Below are 23980 nucleotides of genomic sequence, written 5' to 3' on the forward strand. Positions count from 1 at the left end.
GGTTCAATCATAGATTTTCGAGAGATCTATGTAATAGCTGAGCCGTGAATCATAGATATATGTAATTGTACTCTAGTGAATCTTCTTAAAGGTGAATTAGTTCAACTAGATACTAGAATTAATAGTTTTAAATTTTGCTTTTTCCCCTCGACGATCAAACTGTGGAACTCAATCAACTTCCCCACACACGATCAGTTTTGTACCCTCTTAGATAATTATCACAATCACACCTGTGTGTTATAATCACATTGATTTCTGCACAACACACACAAATAATAATATAGCTCGAGCACCAGCAAACTTGTTACAGCTTGACATGGTTCAAAACTACACACCTGTTATGACCTACCGGGTACTGTTTGTAAAGTTATTAAAAATTTCTGCTGGCAAGCCATTCAACCCTAGTTCCGTAACCAACAAAACCACTTTGTTTGCCGCTTTGACAGGTCAGTAATGCGAGCAGAAATGTATGGAAAAGTGGAAATTTATTTTGAAATGTGTAAAAATGTGGAAATTCACATGGTCAGAGATGAAATATTTGAAATTTCATCGATGAGATTTAGAGTGAAGGACCCCTCGGCCAGACCTTTTATTATGCCATAGATTATAGTGATACGATACATGTAATTGTCAAATTATGATGTTAGGCCATCATCATTAGCCATCTCCTATATCATAACTGCAATAGCAATTGTATTGCAAAGGCAATTTGTTAATGTCATTTACATGTATTAATGATAATGGGATCTGTATTTCACTGGATCCTTACCTTTTTTTGTAAAGGGGCGGGCTGGTGAAGGTCCGTAGATAAAGTTGTTTTTGTGGTTAAACAGTTACCATACAGTTACCATATTGATGCTCTTTCTGGAAAAATGAACAGTATCAGTTCTGCCGTGTCAATGAAATCAAATCTACCAACTTTGTCTACAGTAATTTACCAGATCCTATCTCATCAATCAAAAAATGAAAATAAGGGGGCAAGGTAGCAGTCTGGCCACATGAGACTAAGTATGTGGCACCATGAAGACCATTACAAGACTGTCGTGTAGTTTAGTGTCAGTGTGTACAGTGAAATTATTAAATAATCTACACAATATTTTGTGTCTGACATTTGGAGTAATAATTATTGTTGACCTATTATGATATGTGTTAAATGTGTGTATCCCTGTCTAACACTCTAACATATCTTCTCCTAACAACACAGAAAATACCATACGAGTGTTTATAAATACATTAATTTAATATCATCATTCAGGATCATTCACTAAACATGGTTGCTGTAATATAACAGAAACACAGGAACATCTTTGATTCTACATTGAACTGGTTTACAGGCTACATTTTAGTGGCATCATTAAATGATTTCCAGTGATAGCCATCAATCACTAAAATTTAATGTTGCTATTTGATTTCATGTGGAATTTCAGTTGCTATAATAACCTGTTGACCTGGTGCCTTTGGTATCATTTACTTCGTACCACCTGTAGAGCAATTCTGATGTTGTGCTTGACTACAAACTGTCTTGGTACCATATATGGCTGATTAAAATATGTAGACATCACAGTTAAGATAGTGACTGCTAGGGATGATGATGGCATAACAGGTACAAGTTTAATGAAGTTTTGTTAAGTGGACAACTGGGTACAGTAGCGTTACACATATCAGTTACTCTAATAGAGCAGTCACAAAATCATGAAATATTCTAATAGAACAGTCACTCATGTTGATACAATAGCAATGGTGGTTCCCAGCTTTATTTACTGGCTCAAAAGTTTACACTATATCTGTGCAATTTTCCCAACCAAATTTACGACTTTTCACTTCTACATATTTTATTAATGACAAAACTATTCCTATTTCCAAAAGTGGTTCACCAATTTCTAGCAGTGCCATATTTTGTTCCCTCCTTCCAGTACGTTTGCTGCACAACACTTGCAAGAGATGAGCCACACCCACCTGCTGCAGTACGACACACTGATCAACACTCCCAGCAATGATTGGCTAATTTATTACTGGATTACAGGCAAGGAAGCCATACCAGTAGAGTACGATAATGACATGATGAAGATGTTACAAGAACATGTGAAGAACAAGAAGAGGGAACAACGTTACCAACAACCAGATTTGAAACTACCAATCAGAACAGAGCATTAATATTGTAAACTACAAACACATATACCTTACAGTTGCCATGACAACCACTGTATAATATACAGAAATACAATTTATATAATGCGAGCAAATAAAACTATATGGCTTCTCTTTGTTATTATGATGGCTGCTGCATACGGAGCATGCCCCGCTGGGTGAGTCCCTCAAATCTTTTGAACGTGTAATTCTTGAATACCCAATCCTTTTCATCTTTATCTCCTTCAATTTCTGTAAGATAATGTAACAGGATAAGTTCTTCCTGCTTTATTGTTAAAATGCCGCAAAAAAAAAGTGTTTGTATTTAGCGATATTTCCAGCTATAGCGATGCAGATAACAAGATCACATGACTTACCATTCCTCTCAATCTCAGGGAAGTCATCAAAGTTTGATGTGTCTGCTATTGACTTGACGTTGACTGGGATAGCAGCAGGACGATCTCTGTGTAGTAACAATGATTAGAACTAACACCACACACACAGAGCAAAGCCTTCAGCTGCCCTATACACTGCCATATATATATACTACCTACAAGTTGAGCTGAGCCCTGAGAGTGTAGCTAAAAAAAGAAAAGTACTTAAGAGAAATAGCCAACTTAATGATTGGTGATGACATTAATTAAAGGTGTTAAGAGTATACATGCGTAATTTGGCTCTATTACAAGTTCAGAAAGTCCTACTATACACTTTCATGGGTTCTCAAAAGGCTAAAACTTTGATTGATCATAAATATTGTGTGAAATATTCAAGCACTACAGATGAGCACTAAACTGTGTACATCCATCCAAGACTTCTTAAAAACTTTTGAGGGCTCAGCTCAAAGTGCACATACTATAGTAGAACACAGTACCACATGTGCACTACTCAGGTGCTACGAGTCAACGCCAAATCCTCTTTGAGGGACAGGACTAGTAGCTTGTGGGTACCCAAAAGTCTCACCTGAGGTTCAACCATTATATGATGGTAAGGACACTACCATATGGCAGGAAATTTGATTGAAGGAAACATAGATGAGTTAAGTGAAAATCAGAAAATATTCCTTAAATTTTCACATGATTGTATTCACACACTCATACAGTACAACATACAGTTAATTTTATACCTTATATGGTCCCAATCAATTCCTCTAAAGAAAGGATGACACTTAATATCCTCCACCTTCTGACCAATACGTTCTGATGGATCACACAAGAAACTATTATGATGAACATGTGACAGTCACATGGTACGTAGGGGAATATCCCTACCTGCGTATCAGCTGTTCAGCCTGAGGGGAAGTGGGTGGTAACTCTGGTGAAAATATGAGATACTTTTTCCAGTTCATAATCTTGTGATAAGTTTCTTTAGGTTCTTCAGCACAAAATGGCGGGAAGCCTATGTGAAGAGGGCAGGGTTTACCACACAATTACAACACATGCCCACTCACCCATCAACATCTCATACATGATCACCCCTAGTGACCAGTAATCACAGAGTGCAGTGTAGCCTGACTGCTTGAACACCTCAGGAGCAATATAATCCGGAGTGCCAACAGTGGAATATGCCTGTAGGATGAGTTAGAAGGCAACTGTGGACTTACTACACTGCAATTTTCTAAAATTCTTATCACCATGGGGTATTTGCTACATTATGTTATAGTGTGTGTAGTGTGTCTGTATATCTCTTTGTACGTGTAACAGTGTTGTATGTGTGCATGTACAGATGATACATACATAACTGGTGCATCATTATAAACTTCAGACACTACCCAGCTAGGACTACACATGTAACCAAGAGTACACTCCCTATTTTTATTATGTATTCTTGATGCAACTATACCAATACAAATTTGACAATACAAATTTAACAGCCCATGAGTGTTTCACTTTGTAGCCTATTGTTTATACTGTATACATCCACTTACTAATTGTCTTCTATTTCTCTTCCATGTCTGAGCAAATCTTCTGGAATCTGTCGGATGTTCTACAACAAGAAAGGTATCGCATGATCAGCTAGCCATGCCCACTGATGGTGTGCACTAACTGAAATCACTAGTCTTAATATCCCTATAGTAGTCTGTACGATGAGCCTTCTTTAGTCCTGTACACAGTCCAAAGTCTGACAACTTAATGTGACCACGAGCATCCATCAGTAAATTATCTGGCTTTATATCCCTGAGTAGGATATGCATGTCATCATAGTCAACCATCTCATTTATGCTGTTACAAAGCTGTCTAACATTCAACAAATGTGGGCACCATACACAACCATGCACAAGAGGTTTGCTATCTCTCTACAGGAAGGTTAAAACCTTACCTGTGAATAAAACCTAGCTTGTGTATGGAGTCAATAGCAAGGACAGTTTCAGCGACATAAAATCTTGTAACATCTTCAGACAAGATGTCCTTCTTCATTAGTAATGTCATCATGTCACCTGATAATGTCATGTGATGACATCACTGGATCACATGATCACATACCTCCAGGTAGGAACTCCATAATGAGGTACAAGTTGATAGTGTCCTGGAATGAGTAGTACATCTTCACCACCCACGGGTTGTCTGCTTCAACTAAGATGTCTCGCTCAGCTCGAGCATGTGCAATCTGTTGTGTGAAATATGCAAGTCACTATTGGATAACATGTTAGAATAGTCTCACCTGGTCCTTCTCAAACATCTCAACCTTACGGAGGATCTTCATGGCGTACACATGGCCAGTGTCCGCTTTCTGTACCAGCCTCACTTCACCAAATGCTCCTCTACCAATCACCTAAAATATTGTGTTATACAGCAGTGTGTAAACTTTGTTGGAACTTTTTGTGAAGTTAGGTATGGAAAACAGCCAGATCAAGAAACCTACAATCAATGCTCCACCATGAATAACTACACTACAAACTAGTTAAGAGTCGGGCGTACGAGACTAACTACAAACCAGCATCACTGCAATGCCACTTGATTGCTCAGACTGGCATCTGGAACATGAAGCTTGAGAGTTGATGTCTTCAACAGTTAGATGTCTTAATTATATACACATTTCTTTCAATCGAAAATAGCTTAAGGGTGGAAACTTCACATAGCTTGTTTGGCTATGGTTTGATGATATTGTCAAGGAGATGAAGACAAGTTTAGTGTGAAAACTGTTCATCAAATTATGAAGCAAAATCATACTGATGTGTTGCTTGTGCAAAAGTGGTCAGTCTGGTCACACACACAGTACTACTACTGTTCTGCTAACTGTATATGGTGAAAATTCTAGAGCATTACATGCAGGGAATAACCGGTGAAATGGATCATTACCACTAAAATATCACTAAATTAATGATTTTAGAAGATTACAAATCTCTAAAATTTCTTCAATACATATAGAGGTTATCCATTTACATCATTTTAAGTTACTAGACACCATATTTTTGAAGCAAAAATCAATGGGACCCATGCAAGAAAATAAATCTTTTTTGTGATTGTGCACAATTGAAGAAAGACTGCTATGCTGAGTGAGCTACTTATATCAATAGCAAGTAACAAAGGGGACTGGGTTAATTCTGTGGTACAAGCTAATGAGCAGCTGGAGTTTAATGGCCCTGTCTCTTTTAGCTGCGAAGTGATATTACTAAGCAACAAATAATGTAACAAATGCACCACAGCTTTCTTATTTTCGTCAGCTTTCTTCGGCTTGTAACTCACTCTTGCCTCGGACATTCATATAGATAACCTTTGATTATGAAAATATTTCGTATGACGTCAAACGGATAACCTCTATTGGTAATTCACCAGAGCTTTATGCCCCAAATGTTAGTAACTCAGATCATTCACATTGAAGAACTTCAGTGAGGCTGATCACATTTTGCTCAATGCTCATAGCTATGCTTTCAGCAGTTTACCAGACACACTAGAATTATTTTCAGTCATATTATGTGAACCATTACACATGGCAACAAGACCTCACACAAACATGAACACCTTGGATACAACAACAAACAAGGATGTTGCTACCTTTAGTGACTTGAAGTCATCTTTGCCTAAACGTGATCGTCGTAGCCTTAAGAACTCTGTTTCTTTCTGAGCATGTTGTAATCTCCTCTCCTCTCTCTATGGCGGGATGTGACACATTCAGTTAAGTATGTATATAATACACCTGTACCTCAATCTCTGGTAAGTCCATTTCTTCCATTGACTGCTCTAACTTCTTCAACCTAAAGTGGCAACAAAACATCACATCACGAATTGGTCTCGCAACTAATCAATACGATGGTACGAATCACAAGCTAGTACTAGCTGACTCGCCTTCTTCTTTACCTGTTGGTACGGTCCCTGTGCTGTATGAGCAAATTTTCATAATGGTTCTCAAACGTTATCTTTCCTTTCTGAGCATTCTTTAACGTGGTAGCGGAGTAGGTTATCGTATCCACCGGACCGTTCACTCCCTCACTCATTTTAATAAGTATTAAATCCCACAATCGATTCTGCCACACACGTAGGAAGGTTGAAACTCCGTTGTCTGATACGATACCTTGTACAATACAGAGACGAGAGTAGAGATACAGGGGTCTGAGGATACCATTGCTAGCCACCAAATGACAAGCGAAGATCAGGAAATTGATTCCTCCATGGATTCTTCAGTGAACGAACTATGTGAGTTCATACATGCACACCTGATGCATCTGTACATCTTGCGAGCAAACATTTTATAGTGCGAGCATTGGACATTTATATAGCAAGCCCCACCCCTCACCTGGGGCATATGGGGTTGGTGGTGGGGATTTATCAAGTTCCACATGTACTATCAGGTACTATCAGGTACTATTCAGTCCCCATCTATAGGACATCACTTTTGAAGCAAATCCCACACAAAGCCCCACTCCTACCTGTGACCCTAGGGATGCACAATTTCTTCCTTCCAGTATCACATGCTGAAGAGACTAAAAAAAAATGCTACACATTTGAATAAAAATATTACAAACTCAGTTGCAAGTGGTACAATAATATTTCTCTGGTTTGTTGCACCCACACAATCCCCATAGAACCATGCTTCGCATCCAATCCAATACTCATCTTATCTTTATTAGGGTCCGCAATGCGAAAAATCGATATCCTCCAATCAACTACCTAACTATTGTCATGTGTTAGGCTAAGTGTAACTTGAATAACACCAGCGTGGCAGCCAAGTTTGTCACTTTCTTCTGATAGAAAACGATACAAATGTCTTAAAATCACGTGATTTTTCGTTGCAGCAGTTCGTAGGGCTCTTCGTATGCCACGATATTCACTCTCAACATTGTTCAAGTAGTCTATCATCAACTCAAAGTATTGGTGGTTTGATTTTATTGGTCAGTTTCTGGTGGCAGCACGATCTGTGCAGCTTTTTGGCAACAGACAAAATGTTTCTTCCTCTGGAGCACAGGGCAAGCAGAGCAGCAACTGCGCCGTGGGTCAGCAATGACCAGTACTAGGTAAAGTACCTGCATGTGGAGTATGGTTATAATTGAAGCTTGTTAGCCATCTGGCTGAGCCATCTATATGCTGAAATTCGGCCAAAATGACACGATTTTTGCAAACAAATACCAGAATGGTTGATACATCAGTGAGACAGTCTCCAACAGCAAGGATATGAAGCTTATAAACATCTAACAATACGGCTATCTCGCCCAGTAAACGCATAGAGCAATCCAATGCATGAAATAGACACTCACGTGATCGATATTCAAATCTCGGAAAATACAACCATAATCTATTCCGATGACATTAAAATCACTTGGAATCAAGTGACAATCGGTTTGTGTGTATTAGGTTCAACATCTCGATTAGCCCAGTAGTCTGAGACTCTCCCTATGATGCCATCACAGCATAAAACACACCTTCACTGGCCCAGACCATGCCTGAGTGAACAATTAACACAAATATTTACAAAAGGAGCACACTGCATGGTTTCTATTCAGAAATGAAAGCGATTTCATGGGTATTTCTGCGATTTGAATTTCGATCATGTGAGTGCCTATTTCATGCATTGGATTGCTCTACACGTTTACTGAGCGAGATAGCCGTATTGTTAGGTGTTTATAAGTTTCGTATCCTTGCTGTTGGAGACTGTCTCACTGATGTATCAACCATTCTGGTATTTGTTTGCAAAAATCGCGTCATTTTGGCCGAATTTCAGCATATAGATGGCTCAGCCAGATGGCTAACAAGCTTCAATTATAACCATACTCCGCATGCAGGTACTTTACCCAGTACTGGTCATTGCTGACCCATGGCGCAGTTGCTGCTCTGCTTGCCCTGTGCTCCAGAGCAAGAAACATTTTGTCTGTCGCCAAAAAGCTGCACAGATCGTGCTGCCACCAGAAACTGACCAATAAAATCAAACCACCAATACTTTGAGTTGATGATAGACTACTTGAACAATGTTGAGAGTGAATATCATGGCACACGAAGAACTCTACGAACTGTTGCAACGAAAAATCACGTGATTTTAAGACATTTGTATCGTTTTCTACCAGAAGAAAGTGACAAACTTGGCTGCCACGCTGGTGTTATTTAAGTTACACTTAGCCTAACACATGACAATAGTTAGGTAGTTGATTGGAGGATATCGATTTTCCGAGTTGCGGACCCTATCTTTATATTCATAGACACCACAGTAGTTCTAGTCGATAATTGTTGTTGCTTCTTTAATCATCTGCTCTGAAAGCTGCACACCTACTGTTTTCTTAGCCGCCATGTAATGCTATCACACCAAATGCTATCAGTGATATTTTAATAAACATGCATGAGAGGTTCTAAGGATGTGTGTAAGTGTATTAATGTATTATTAATAAGTTGTCTCCTTCCATTTTATATTTGAAATAAGTGCACAATACTGGCAAACAAATCCCCACTATTTCCCTGCGTATGGGGCACACAAAACCAACCAAATCCCCTACCATCTCCCCATATAATCCCCAGGTGGGGGGAGTGAGGCTTGCAATAATTGATAGGTGCATAATCAAGTCACACCCATTTTAAACAATAAAATCATTCTGCTAGGGGAGCCAAGCTATGTAAAAGTGGATTGAAACAAAAAAAATCACTTACATGCTACATATACCATTCTCCCATTAAAACTGGATTGCAAACCTGAGTCAAAAGTATATTTTGTTTTTGTAATGAAGTGTATACACTTTCCATTTTGTTTCCTTGTGTCTACTGTACGAAGACACAGACAGCAATTTTCCTTTACTGCTTGTCTTTTTGTTATGCATGTAGGTGCACATGAATTTACACTGTTTAAGAAATTTTATAGCAAGTTGAGGAATCTTGATCTTGAGAAGTTATCTGCACATTTTGTTAACAAAGAGATTATTGACTTTGAAGATAAAGAAAAGATTTTCAATGCCACGACAGTACCAGAGAATAATATTGATAAAAGTTTCCTATCACCTTCAAAGTGGTGTTACTACAAGCTTGTTTGCAATGCTGGACATCATATGCCAGTGAGGAGACATTGCTGGAAAAGAAGTCGCTCAACAAATGAGACAAGAGTTGTTATTCCCTCAAGGTATTATACACACTATAAGTATCAAAGATTGAATTCCATGCTTAATGTATTTCGATGGCTATAGGAAATAGTGATATTGTCATCACGATAAATTTCCATATCGTGATTATGATATAACTGCATGTTATCATTGTGGTATAGTACTTTTACACAAATTTTACTGGAAAACTTTAGAAACAGTACAGCGAAATTCATATTTCATACAGATACTTCCAATAGGTTAGCAGGACCACGTATGGTAGTTTTCATATCAGGACACATGATAGTGTGTTGTGTTATCAAGGAAAGCCGATGTGTCCAGGCACATGAGATAACTGTGTATTTTACAGGAACCAAAAAATGCTATTTTCATGTATTTGTACCTCAATAATGGCTAAACAGAAATATCCCATAAGCGTTCCTAGGAATAGGATACTTTGACCATGCCAAATTCAATTCAGCTGTCCTTGAGACACACGCCTTTGAAGTTTGTCTTATTTTCATGCATGTTTCTTCATTTTTTTGTTCATTTCTTTTTGCACCACTTACAAAAGCTGCCATAAGTCACACGGGATTTTTTCTAATTTGGATGGTATAAAGAGCATATAGCACATTTATTTTCCAATCTGTGAACAGATTGGTAGAAGGTGTAAAAACTTGCAAGTGCAATTTTTTTTCATGCCTGCAAGGTACAGTTCTGACAGAAACGAATTATGAAGATAATCTGACCATCATAGCTGAGAGTATTAGCTAAGGAGATATAAAACAAAAACCAAACGTGTGAAACAAGTGTGATTGAAATATTCTAATGTGCTGAGTAAAAAAAAAAAGAGCTAGACAAATGTTGGAAAAAATTGTTCAAAGTTTGAACCAGGGACCAAGCCCTTTACCATTCCAACACTGCTGTTAGTTACTTACCTCACTTAATTTCTACTATATAAATGGAAGTTCTAGTTTGCTATATACACCAGAATATAATTTCAAATCTATCCATAAACATTCTATGTGTATTGTAGCAGTACTTAGAAAAAATGTATACACTACGAAAACTATATAGTTAAACATAGAAGTCATGATCAAAATATACTCTATTAGAGCATTCAGCCACATTGCAATTCGTTGTCACACCTACTAGCTAAAATGCTTATATGCACATTTTCTTGCATGTATCAGGTAACCATCAAGGTGATAAAGTGAAAACTGACTGTACAATAGTTATGAACTACACTTTGTGTAAAGAATTATCATGTACTATATACCAGAGAAGTGTTTGATGTTACACTTTGTTGTGATCACTTTATTATTTTTATTTGTAGTTTGAACATTTTAACTTGTTTCAATATAATTTTGTCATAAGATTTGATGTTGTGATTATTACAGTGTACAATGTATTTTAGCATTTATGTTACTGCAAACTATTAAGTGGTCGGATCACCAATAATCCCACACATTTGTGCAATTTTTGAATTCCATTTCATTACAAATAGTCAACCACTCTCAGTCCAGAAGACAAGAACTTTAGGAGCTTTGGGAATGCAGTAGTTGTAAAACAGTTGCTCAAAAATTTTATAAAAAAATTTAAGTATTTTTTTATTTTTATTTTACCCATCATACAGTACAGTAGTACTGTATATTGGTGAGCACCTTTTCACAAAGCAAATATTGACCAGAATTCAGCTTCATAAAACATCTAGCTTCATGGTACCTTGCCAGTATTGGTTAGGTAGAATCAAGCCCAAAAATGTATCCAGAGCAGCCAAAAATGCTTCAGATACACCTGTAGGTTGCTACAGAATTTTTATTAAATGGAATTTTCTGTTGGCTGACTGACTTCCTGTCTAATTAATACCTTCAGACAAGCATAACTTGATAATGGCTAAGGCTACAAGCTTGATTTTTCACTGATCAATGTTGCTTCAGCCGGACTGGTGCCCTCTGGCATACCACAGTACATACAATGAATGCATCATGGACTCACCTTTATCCTCTACTCTGTGTCCTATTTATTCTTGCTGACAGTGTAAAATGTTGATTCGTGGGAGCATGTGGCTTCCCAGTGAATTGTCTGTATTTTCCGTGGTGACTGGATTGATTGCAGAGGCTGCTGAGGGGCTGTCTCCACTGAACATAGCTGTGCAATCCACCTTTCACTAATTGATCGTTGCAGCACACGTTCAGATGAAAATATTTAGTCTGGTGCCCCTCATTTTCTTGATGTAGTATGCACAAGTTCACCAGTCATAATCATGTAGTATAAGGAATTTTAAGTTTGATTAGGGATCATAGAAATAAAAAGCAAAGAAACAAGGGAGGTCACCGATATACCAGTGAGCATCTAATCCCTCATTAAGTCTATCTAAGCGACTGAATCAAGTGGTGGGTTAACTATAGATAGACTTAATTAGGGATTAAATGTCCACTAGTATAGGCCACCTCTCTTGTTTCTTTACTTTTTATTTCTATCATTCCTGATCAAACTTAAATATTTTCCTTCTACTTGTTTGTTTATTGTGTTTAATACATTCATATGTAAAATTACACTTGCACAAACATGTGAGATTCTTGCAGATGCAGTCACAAAATTTATTAATACCCAGAGTTAATTTCTTCACATTATTATAATAACTATATTGCAGGTGTGATCAATACAACACCCAGTGATCAGCTAGAACAAGTTGATTTCTCAAAGTATGAAGGGTTGATGATGCATTCTCAGTTTTTACTAGAGCAATTTATCACATTTTGTATAACAAAGTTCAGTTTGAAGATCTTCGTAGAGCATGTATTGAAAATGTTAATACTCCTTTTGGAGCTAAGCTACCTTATGCCCTTGTTGAGAGCATAAAAGCTACCAAGAGTTTACAAGATCTTTTTGATGAATTAGTCAGCTCACCATACTGGAATTGGATCAACATTCGAATGTTAGAAAAGATGGTAAATGTGTCCCGTATTCCTGAGGCAAGCCAACTTGTCAGCCAGTACAAAGAGACTGTATTTTCACGTAAACTAAGTGTGCTGTTCAAACAAATTCCAAAACTTCTTATTCCTTCTGACTACTATACCAAAGTGCTGCAAAAATGGAACAAAAGTCTTTATGAGGTGACCGTGAAAGACCTTGTTAGTCACTGGTATCAAATGGAAGAAGTATTTGGCACAAAAGAGCCAACTTTACTCTTGGATTGTGTGTTAGATGGATGTGTTGAAATACACTGGTACATCCCAACAGAGTTAATGTTGCATGCTTGTGGTAAAGTGTTCAATGCTAGACATATACACATAGATATCCTACAGCTGACCATTGGTAATTCCTTCATTAAATGATGGTGGACCAGAGTTGTTTGGTAAGCATATATAGTATTTAGGGCTTCTAAGATGAAACTTTGGAAGGTTTCAGACATTTTGCCGCTTCAAAGCTTCATTTCCCAAGGTAGATAAATGCCTGTACTATAGTATACACCTATATAATAACCATCAACAAACCTTTGGGGTATTTGTAACTATTCTCTTCTAGCTTTTATTTTATATTTGTGTACAGCTGTAGTACAGAGATGGGACAATACACGATTTGAAAGTATTGGTACGTTGCCCTAGAAACATCATGATACAAAGATAATCTATTGCAATGCTATAAAGCAAGGTATAATGTCAAATTTTCAGCAGACAAAATGTCTTCTCTAATCTAACTCTGTGGCAATAATACTAACTCAATAATTTGATTACAAACTGGGCCCAGGCATCGATTTGCATTTCAAAATTTTATGTTTGTATGTAATATTCAACCCGATATATTGCAATATACGATGTATTGATATATCAACAATTGTCCCATACCCACTTGTGTATTGTGATACAGTGATGTATTGATACAGTATATTATCCCATCTCTAGTAGTATGTAGTTTGTGTCAAATTATAATTGTATCCCATAGTAGTGAAGATTTAGCAACCATGTACGATGTAATAACTGATAAACAATTATGCTATATAATTACGATCTGTGAATTCACCACACTAGTACATTTAAATATTATTAATTTAAAAAGTAAATAAAAAGTAGTGAAACAAGAGATGAATAATGGTATTACAGCATAGCTCAGCGGAAAAATCCCTAGAGTATCTTGAGTCAGCCTTCACCTATCAGGGGTGTGTCACTATCATTATTCATATTTTCATTGGGCTGTAACTATGACAGAGGTGGAGGAAGGTGAAAAAGTTGGGTGCTCGAAAATTATTTGAGCTGCCACTTGTATAGAAGCTGGAGGCTTGTTCATGGTTGTAGTGATTACAACAGTATGCAAAGTACACTCAGCATGCAAAACATGCTCCTTTGGGGGGGAGGCTGGCATGCTTTATGAGAAAATTTTTGAAAAATAGGTGCTACAAGATTGAATCTGGTGGCACTTTTGGAAAATATTGTCAATTAAAATCTTTCAAGTACATCATACGTACAGTGAATCCTTCCACTATATGATATATAGCTGCCAGTTTGGAGCCACAACAAACAACAATCTTTATTCACGTGATACACTCATGATGTCACACAAGATAATTATTGGAGGAGCTCTGCTCCTCTCATCTGAAAGCTGGGGGGGAGGGCTCCAGCCCCTCTAGCCCCCACCTTCCGTTGCCACTGTATGAATGCAGTTAGATCAGTAATAAAGAGGTGTGGTCATCGTGATTGAGTCCATGCAATCGATCATTATTCACCAACCATAAAAGGCATTGTCTTGAACTGCCTATCGTGAAGTACAGAGAATAAGCGCGTTAAATAATTTTGTGGCATCTAAATGTGCTGCTCAAGAAAAGTGTTGATAATGGTTTCATTACATCAAAAAGAAGACGAACAGCCTGATTGAAGATAAAAGGAAAGACAAGGTGCATAGGGCACACCTCAGGGCATGCACTTGTCGGAATCCGAAAAATGCACACGCTACTGGTGAGTTTGTTAAAATGGTGGCCCTGCACTGCTTTATTTGGTCTGCAGCCTTGCAACTATGGTCAGACAGGCAGGGAAGCAGATGAAAATTCGAGTTTTTGATTTTTTTTTTTTTTTTAATTATATCCGGCTGCCTGTAAAGTATTTTCGTACTTTTAATGCAAATGTATTTGACGACTAATAAAGTGATTTTCGTTGCGTAAGATGTTTCTAGGATGGTTTTTTTAAGGCAGCCTTTTTGGTGGTGCCTGTCACTTTTGGAGTACTTCCGTACCATTTGACAAAGTACGTCCACAACATACAGTAACACTGAGTATTTTATAGAGAATCAATTAACACTTACAAAATCACTAGCAGTGTCTGTTTACCAGTGATGGTAGTGTTGTTGGTATACTTGTGGCCTCTATTAAACATACACACTAAATAATTCATATGTGTGCTCTACTGAGATGTACTGTAAGTAACTGTGCTGTCTAGAGGTTGTACTCTCCCACATGAGAGAATATATATGGGTTGTTTGATGCAAAGTTACGTGGCATTGCTCTGCAAGTGATAGTTTTGGCAAGATGGTTACAGCTAGCTGGTGTTGATATGTTCCTAGGTGCCCTGTTTTTAAAAAAATGACTTTTCTTTTTGGCCAAGAGTAGTGCGAGTTACAGTCAAATATGGAGCCCTGCAATTTTCCATCTTCTCTTCTCTGCTTGCCAAAGATACACCACATGTACAGCTCAAAAGCTCTTCTCTAGCAAATGAAAAAGGCCACCTCCCTCAAGTATTGTTTTGCATGGTAAAACCTTTATCCATCTCCAAAGGAAACTTTTGGCTATCATTGCATCCACGTGATGATTATTTCTAGTGAGTTGTTCATAGAACTCATGAATGACTTTTGGAGAAATGAAGGCTATTCATCCTACATTTCAAAGTCTTGAAATTAAGTATTTTTTGGGATGGATTCCTTCTGACTTATGTAGTTCATGCTGGAATCTGCCAATACAGCGTAATTAGTAAAATTTTGTACATTTCTGAATATAAACGAAGTGTCGGCAAACGTTTGACTGCAGAAATGCTACAAAGATACAAAAACTCTAAATAAGTATGACTGAACAAGTTGCTGTAGTCATACAAGTTGAAGATAACAGGCAATTGAAACTATATGCCATACAATTGTCAGTGGTGGATACGGGGGGAGGGGGGAGGTTGCAATGGTTCACTGAAGCACGCTCTGAAAATAGTACACACGCCCCTAATTTATTTACAGATCATGTGGGTGATAGGAGTTATACATAGTGTATACATTGGGACTTTTTCTACTGGCTAAACTTCATACTTTGCCTTTAGAATCACTGAAAAGGCCATTACAGTGTTTAAGTGTGTTAAGTGCTTCTAAAAACAATTATCATTTTAACGAGTACAAATGCTGTTTTGCTTCAAAACTTTCTGGATTGGTAAGATTCAACTGCAACATTGTGGAGTGATGTTTACTGATTCATTGCTAACTAGTTTACGCATAGATAAGGAATATATAATGTATGGTTTATACCATTGAACTATGTAGTTATAGGGTACTGAGCTATCAAGTTATATTTATCCCAGCTGGACAGTCTGGGATCACAGTTATTGAAAACTCCTGAACCTGAAAACCCTTCTGAAAATTTTTAGATCTGCCACTGATTACGTAACTACTCAATTGCCAGCTACTGTATTACTGTATGTCAGGTGAGTCTTGCAAACCATTCAAGCAAATTGAACATGCACTGTTTGGTTTAGAAGTTATATACATTAGGTTGTCAATTAATGGTTTTGTAATGATAGCAGTGGAGTGTAGAATAAGGAGTGGTTGAAGTACGTTATGCTTGTAAATTATTACCAACTAGATCCCTGTTAGATGAAACAAAGTTAAATGCTTATCAAAGATTTATAATTCCCCCCAAAGAAGACTTGCAGTATACCTAAGTACTAGATAAAGCACGTAGGTTTTGTGACAACTTGTGAATTAAACTGGACAGATCATTGTCAAATAATTGTTTAGAAAGCTTCACTATGTTTAGTTGTGCCATGTATGGCTTCAGTGATGCTGCAAAATCATTGGTGTACAAGGCTTTAGTGAGACCTTGTCTGGAATATGGCTGCACTGTGTGGTCCACATATACCGCCAAGAATATCAACTTGTTAAAATCTGTTCACTGTATGAGGATTAAGAGCAGATATGACTCCACTTTGTACAGGTGGAGTAAGAACACTGATGACTGTTTGAAGGAACTGAAGTAGACTATGCTGGCATCACAACGATAGTATCCGAGTGTCATTATGGTTCACTCCATTACGCATAAACAAACTCCAGTCATCACTTTGATCTTAACACTAATTCTACACAATCTCATCCACTGACTTTGCAAACTCAACATCATTGTTTTCAGATGCTCATTTCACATAAGCACACCATTTGCTCAATCCCATGTCAAATTTTATCCTTACCATCAAACTCCTCTTTTAGTTCATGACTCTGTTGTAATCTGTTTATGTGATATGTCTTACTCATTACTAGTGTATAGTTGTTTTTGTTTGTGGTTGGTTTTGTGTTGTGTGTGGGGACTACTTTGTATAGGTACGCTTTTTGTGTACCCTTTCTTCAGATGAAATTGATAATAATACCAGACTCAGCCAGTGGCAGATCCAAGGGGAGGCAAGGAGCATGTCCCCCTACAAAAATACAAGCATGATTGAGATACTAATAGAGGTTTTCAGAAGATTACAAAACTTTCATCATATACGCATTATAACATAGAGGATTACATAGTTCGTAGTAATGACTGTCGTGGTTCTAGTTCGTATGTTCTGATCTGAACTATGACTTTAGCAAGCAGTTTTGTAATGATTGATGTCACTATCTGTAAAATACTCAGAAAGATTTAATTTGAGATATACGGATAGTAAAAATTACTATATAGCCGTTTCAGCTCTAGTTCCCAATATTCAGCAAAATAGAATTGAACGTGCCAGATATAATATTGCTATTTTTTGTTTGATTCATAGCTCAAGGGTTTCATTTGGAGCAGCTTGTTCCTCAGCAGCAATTATTGCCAGACCTGGAGACAGATTCTCATTTAGTAATACAGCCATCTATATGGTTAAAAGAGTTTTCAATTATCTTGTTGATCATTTAACTAATCTACTGAAGACCAGTAATCCAAAGAAGTTAGTTGAAGCTTGTGATGCACTTATGGCCAGTGATGTTCATCAGATAAAGTTATTTTCTGATCCTCAAATTGAAGTGTTGAATCAGTTCAGTGACACATGTGCACTACTGCAATGTCTGGAATCATATTGGAGCTGGAATGATCACTCTGTCCTTATTCAACTATTAAGATCATGTGATGAAGCAGTCAAACTCCTTTACAAATATGATGATCAACTGGATCCTTGTCAGCTGATAGCAACCTACCCCATTCCTAGTCTATCTCCTGATATGATTCCCAAGGAAAGTAGTCCACATACCATACTGGCCATTAGGTGTAGCCAAGAGGTCTACAGTTTGTCTCTCCAGTATGTGTATGACATGAGGTCGCTGATGGTGGAGAAGTGTGACATCACACTACACTGTCTGCAGCTACTAGCAGTCAATGCCAACCCTACCATAATATACTGGACTATCCCAAAGTGTGTGGTTGATCTGGTTGTTACTAAGGTGATGACCCATAGGGATAGTTTGCACGACCAAATGGTTTTAGAAGTGTACATTCATCCATCGATACGAGTTGATACCAACCCCCTCAACTGCTTGGATTGCTTGTTTTACCTTCCTCAAATGGATTGGCTGGTGATTCCCTGGAGGTAAGTACTAAAACCTGTTAGTATCTTATCATCAAGTTTATTTGGCATATCAGGATAACTATGAATTGATAACCAGTTGGCTGAATAAGCCTGAGGTTAGTTGGGCCTATGTTGGTGTTGGTATGTGTGAAATATTTCTTATCAATGTATTAGTATTTACCAGCTGTGCTTAATGAGTTGTTGTTGAGTTTGAAGGAAAAAGAGGAGGCTTTGTTAGACCTTGAAGATGATCATCAGCGTAAATCCAAGATGTTACTTCATGTATGCAAATTTGATATCAACAGTGAACGTATTTTGTGCCTTAATTAGGTAACTGAACAGAAGGGATACTTATTAAGTAGTTTACAAAGAAAAGAGAGAGAAGTTGATGAATATGTGCAGTTGTACAAAAAAGCTAAAAGTCTTGAGGAAATGGTCAAGTTAACTGAAAGGCAACAACAGTCAGGCTCCACTGATGTGGAGAGCGAAATGGAAAAGGTAGTTGGAAAGCTGCAAACAGTTTGGACCGATGTTACATCTAGCTTTAAAAGTGTTTTATCAGCTTCTGGGAATACTGAACAAATGGTATAGTTATATCATTAAAGTGTACCACTTTAAAATTATGTACAAGTAGGAAGTTACTGAAAGTGAATTGTCTGACTGTGATGATAAGGAGCTGACTTGTCTAGCTAAGCTTAACAATATGATCCATGACATTTATGGCATGAAGGTAAAAGATTGCTATCTTTCACTTTGCAATGTTTTAATTAATAACACATGAGTTCCTATATACTTCAGAAAACTAAGTAGTTAATTATACAGATAAAAGCAGGCACCACTAAAACTAAGAAGATTTTCCAGTGTACATATCTACATGTATACTGTAACATCATATGCTTTTATAATATCCTAGTGTGTTTTACCTTTTTATAACTATGATACATCTATACATGTGAAAGTGCTAGTACACAGTTGCTGTATTACAGTGACTGCTACACTTCAATCTGAAAACAAGTGAACCTCTGGTGGAGCTATAGCTGTCTCTCGCGGTAGACTATTAAGGGGCATGATCATGCTTGAGACAAGTATAAGGAAAAATTAGAAATTTTAAGTTGGATTAGGGGATCATACAAAAAAGTAGGGAAACAAGGGAGGTCTCCCACACCTGCAGATACATGTATACTAGTGAACATTTACTTCCTATAGCCATGCACTGAATTAGGGATTAAATGTTCACTAGTGTATCTGTGGATATAGGAGATCTCCCTTGTTTCTCTACTTTTTTCTATGATCCCTAATCTAAATTCCTATTGTACTTGTTTGTTTACTTTTTGTAACTTTGTTTTGACTGGTGAACCTGCGCATACCACATCAAAAGAAAGGATAGTGCCAGAGTTGAACATGCGCCCCAGCTATCAATTACTGAAGTGGCCATTCTGCTTCACTTTCAGCTGTGTTTAGCCTGTTACACATACAATGCTACCTGGAATGAAGAACAGTAGAAGCACCTCTGTAATCAATCCAGTCACCACAAAAAAATACAGACGATTCACGTACCCCAACTATCAATTACTGACTTAAAAGTGAAGTGGCCATTATGCTTCATTTTAAGCCTATTACACAGCGTACAAATTAGAAATGCCTCTGCTATCAATCCAGTCACCATGCATGGAAAATATGGACATTTTCCATGTACAACAGGAAACCTACCACAAATTGACACCTTGGGATGACAGCAAAAAGTAATGGGGCACCAAGGAGGACAAAGGCAAGTCCATGTTGCATGCTTTTTATTTACTGTGGTATGCTAACAGACACATCTTGAGATGAAGTGATGTTGAACAGTGAAAAAATCAAGCCTGTAGCCTTAGCCGTTATTGAGTTATGCTTGCAGGCAGGAAAGTAGTCAGTCAGTAGAAAATTCCATTATATTTTTTAATTTTGTATCTACCGATTGGAAGCATTTAGGGTCGTACTGAAAACACTGTTGAGCTTGGTTATATACCTAAGCAATACTGCAAAGACACCAGGATGGTATTGCAAAGTTGATTTTTTGGGTGATATTTTTGGCCAGAAAAACCCAAACCTCCATGATCCTCAGTATACAGTACTATTGTACTGTATGATAAATGTAGTTATATACTAATAACAGTAGTGCCTCAAATAGATGGTGAATTGGGAGTTAAATGGTAAAGACATGACAAAATGGAACCCCAAAGGTACATAGTTCACCCAAGTTTTTGTACAAAATGGAGGTTGTATGATGCATTATTTACAAGGGAGGTCCTACACCTGCAGCTATATATACTAGAGGACATTTCAGTCATAAATATCCAATAGCATGACTGCAGGTCTAGATGACCTCCCTTGTTTCATTGGTTCTTATTCTATGATCCCTACACAGATGTAAAATTTCTAATTTTCCTTACACTTGTAATGTTTAAATTGATTGGTTGTAGGAGTGGGCTGCAGTACTTCAACAAAGTGAAAAACACATTAGTGAACTTCAAAACGAATTGGAAGAGAAGTGAAAGGTGAGTTCTATGGTATTTGGATTGCCTGCAATGAGCTTGTATGCATGCAGGAAACTGAAGAACACAAAATGAAAGCCACTCAACTGGAATCAGAGTTATCAGATGCAAATAGTACAATAAAGTATAAAGTACATGACTTGGAGAAGCAAAAGCAACAGCTTTTTAAAAAGGTTGTGGAACTAAAGCATGATGATAAGCAGTCAGAAAGGATCCTTTATCTTGGAAATGGCAGATACGGGAAAACAAATAAAGCAATAGTTAAGAACAAACTATGTGCCATGAAGATTTTACACATTAAATTGCTGGAACATGGCCGGTCTGTTGCAAAACTTGTGGCTGAGTTCAAGAGTAAGTGTTTGGCATGTTTTGGAATAGATCACCACAACTTGGTCAAACTCATTGACATCTCTGAAGTTGATAACCAAGTTGCCATAGTAACTGAACTAATGCAGCTGGACTTGTGCACTTACATTACACTGAGTGGAGGGAGTTTGTCATTGGATGTTCAAGTGTCATTGAGTATTGACATGTCCCAGGGGTTGGAGGCATTACACAGTCACTCACTAATACATGGTCATCTTCATGATCACAACATACTCATCCAGGGAGATCAGGCAAAGATCAGTGACTACTATTATCCACTGTTAGGACTAGGAGAATATTGTTCTGAAGATCATGAGATAACTAGAGTGCTTCCTTATATGGCACCAGAAGTTGTTCATTGCAAATCATGTTTTAGCTCGGACATTTTCTCACTTGGACCTCTTATATTTCAGGTAGTCACTGGAAGCTCTCCAACAGAAGAGTCTAAGACAGCACTTACAGGCATCTCTAAAGACCATGTTCTGCTGTCATTAATTCAACAATGTTTCAATGGAAGTGTTGAGGGAAGGCCATCTATCACTAAGTTATGTAAAGAGATTAAGAATGCCCAAAAGCCCCAAATGAGTTCATGACAACAAGAACAGTCCGTGTTCTGGGACTGTCAACATTTCTGGTTTAGATTTGAACACTAAAATAACCTTCAATTTTGAACCCAAACATGAGTACAAAGTACATATTGCGATAGTAAATCAAGTCTTTATTAATGCAAGTTGTATCCCACTGAAGCTAAGCCTTAGCCCTTAAATCTACATATTCCAGAAAACTAGATCTAAACTTAAAAATACACATGTCATCACCAGAGTGCAGCAACTTTAGAAGCATACATCCTATAGCTACATAATTTATGTCATTATACTTGTGATAACGCTTTACCATGAGGCCAAAGCTTGCTGTATGTGCAACCTTTTGGTAAAGAAACATGCTAACCTGTTGCTTCTGTCAACTTGCAACATACTTCACCATTAAATTTTCCATCAGGCTATGTATTATTAGTCACATGATTAAACCCACAATCGAAATATACATGTAATACGAAACGCAAGTCACTGTTGTTCAATGCTGCATGACACATGAGTCTTTGTAGTTTTTGTGTTCATTTAAACTTTCTAAGTAATCCCAGCGAATATACTCTCTAGTTTTAGGCTGAAAAGTCAAGTTATCCCATCATGTTTGCCTGTATTGTGTAAAACGCATTCCCATGCAGGTTAAAGGATTAAAGAGCTTACAGGGTCTGTATGCATGGTGATATGTTGCCCAGCAGAGTGTTGATTTGAGTTCAAAGGAAGCCAAGTATTTCCTTCATGGTATCAAGAAGTTCATAATAGAAATTCAAATTATTATTTTATTGACAGGTTTTGCTGATTAGTCAGGGCAGAGGATCTAAAGGTACACAATGCCACCTGCTATGTATATACTGAAATATATTGTCATAGACCAATCCAGTGGTCGTACCTTGTCAGGCTTCCCACCATTTCGATGGTCTCAACACAGACCCAACCGTTATGATACCTATACTCCATTTGTAAGTAAACACACAAGTTGATCACATATATATTTCATATATGTTAATTATTTTGTGTAGTTATATTGTGAAGTAGAAGATCAAAGCTGTCACGGATCCGTGCATAGACATAGAAGTGTTCAGTATAGTTGCCTACAGTATGGTGATTTCCACCACTATTGTGCATATCATTATGGTTTACAAACCTGCCCAATTCATAATTTTGGCTATAGGATGTCATGAGCTGCATTCATATAACACACATGACGGTCACTAAGTTTGTTTCTTGTTTGTGACAAATATGCCAACATTATTTTAGAGTTGTTATACATTAATTTTGTAAAGTATAACATTATTAATTCAAATGTTTGAAATTATAAATATTTAAACAATGGAAGAAGTACTATGTTTCTTGACATCCCAAATTTATTCTATCACAACTATTAAATACCATGTAGTTTCTGGACACATCAATGATGATTCATCATTATGCAGATTGCTTCATAACAGTTCATGATTGCTGGTATATGTTTATGTATCATTCATATAGCAACATTTGTACTGCATACACCAGCTAGACTATATCTCTGTGTTGAAATGTATGAAGGAACATTTGCTAATCATTTAGGCAAGCAAAATTAATTTACAGTTTATTGGATGGTATGGTATGGGATTGCTTCAAAATTTTCATTATTCTCATGTGCATGATCTTGAATTATGTGTAGAACAGTTTTTCTCAACAATTGGCTATAGCTTATACAAAAGGTGGTTATGTGGGTTGAGGTTCCCATCTACTTTGGATTCTCACCTCTTTAACTTTGTTGTAAGATATAGAGGTACTACTCTAATGCAAACATCAAATCCAATAGAAGGTATACACTTGACCACATAACACTCATTGAAAGTCAGATATAATTATGCAGAGGTTCAGGTATGCCAGTCATGTGCATGTACGTATGATTATGACATGTTGCAATTCACATAGATGTCATATCACTTGGAATATAGCTATAAGTTTGAAACTATGCATGCATTGGATTTATACTGTGTATATTTTTAGGTATAGTGTTAGTATCTTGGCCACCGTGGAAACAACAGCAATATAGGTCAATGATTATTAGTTACAATAGAAGTCCCATATGCTTTATGAACTGGTGTGAATGCGTGATGTGAGATTGTT

General features: G+C 37.3%; 3 protein-coding genes across 6 annotated transcripts in view; 2 read left to right on the forward strand and 1 right to left on the reverse strand.

Annotated features, from left to right (window-relative positions):
- The window catches only part of LOC136262258 (succinate dehydrogenase assembly factor 2, mitochondrial-like), a 3140-nt gene extending 889 nt beyond the window's left edge, over positions 1-2251 (forward strand). Inside the window, exon 2 of the mRNA XM_066056472.1 lies at positions 1914-2251. Within this exon, the coding sequence (XP_065912544.1) occupies positions 1914-2154 (241 nt within the window). The 3' untranslated portion in view covers positions 2155-2251. The remainder of the gene's footprint in view (positions 1-1913) is intronic.
- LOC136262253 (serine/threonine-protein kinase 38-like) lies at positions 2124-6604 on the reverse strand. The gene is made up of 13 exons (XM_066056463.1): positions 6423-6604; positions 6268-6319; positions 6120-6215; positions 4786-4896; positions 4608-4731; positions 4444-4561; positions 4171-4301; positions 4052-4110; positions 3575-3692; positions 3396-3522; positions 3251-3343; positions 2505-2590; positions 2124-2379 (listed from the first exon to the last, which is right to left on the reverse strand). Exons 1-13 carry the CDS (start codon positions 6557-6559, stop codon positions 2270-2272), a joined length of 1362 nt encoding a protein of 453 aa, XP_065912535.1. The 5' UTR covers positions 6560-6604; the 3' UTR covers positions 2124-2269.
- On the forward strand, positions 6576-23481 carry LOC136262255 (uncharacterized). Of its 4 annotated transcripts, XR_010704155.1 has the most exons (13): positions 6576-6758; positions 9366-9657; positions 12273-12977; positions 17605-18402; positions 18456-18497; positions 18556-18663; positions 18712-18966; positions 19016-19111; positions 20841-20915; positions 20966-22603; positions 22652-22685; positions 22733-22821; positions 22882-23481. XR_010704155.1 is itself a non-coding variant. In XM_066056465.1 (12 exons), the coding sequence occupies exons 4-5, from the start codon at positions 17696-17698 to the stop codon at positions 18458-18460; spliced, it is 729 nt and encodes a 242-aa protein (XP_065912537.1). In that variant the 5' UTR covers positions 6576-6758; positions 9366-9657; positions 12273-12977; positions 17605-17695; the 3' UTR covers positions 18461-18497; positions 18556-18663; positions 18712-18966; positions 19016-19111; positions 20841-20915; positions 20966-22685; positions 22733-22821; positions 22882-23474. The 4 variants fall into 4 exon arrangements, 3 of the variants coding, with proteins under 3 accessions (XP_065912537.1, XP_065912539.1, XP_065912540.1); XM_066056465.1 differs by having other exon boundaries at positions 18439-18497; positions 20966-22685; positions 22882-23474; XM_066056467.1 differs by having other exon boundaries at positions 20966-22685; positions 22882-23472.
- The last annotated feature ends 499 nt before the right edge of the window (positions 23482-23980 follow it).

Source organism: Dysidea avara, chromosome 7 (assembly GCF_963678975.1).
Source record: "Dysidea avara chromosome 7, odDysAvar1.4, whole genome shotgun sequence".
Classification (NCBI taxonomy): domain Eukaryota; kingdom Metazoa; phylum Porifera; class Demospongiae; order Dictyoceratida; family Dysideidae; genus Dysidea; species Dysidea avara.

What these genes read in the sequence shown, in the direction of transcription:
- LOC136262253 (XM_066056463.1), bottom strand. Translation starts at nt 6,559, where the DNA reads ATGAGTGAGGGAGTGAACGGTCCGGTGGATACGATAACCTACTCCGCT. An exon ending in AGAGAAATAGAAGACAATTA is followed by an intron (nt 3,693 to 4,051) that starts GTAAGTGGATGT and finishes CTCATCCTACAG; the next exon opens with GCATATTCCACTGTTGGCAC. An exon ending in ATTGATTGGGACCATATAAG is followed by an intron (nt 2,591 to 3,250) that starts GTATAAAATTAA and finishes GTTACTACACAG; the next exon opens with AGATCGTCCTGCTGCTATCC.
- LOC136262255 (XM_066056465.1), top strand. Translation starts at nt 17,696, where the DNA reads ATGGTTAAAAGAGTTTTCAATTATCTTGTTGATCATTTAACTAATCTA. An exon ending in TGGCTGGTGATTCCCTGGAG is followed by an intron (nt 18,403 to 18,438) that starts GTAAGTACTAAA and finishes CTTATCATCAAG; the next exon opens with TTTATTTGGCATATCAGGAT.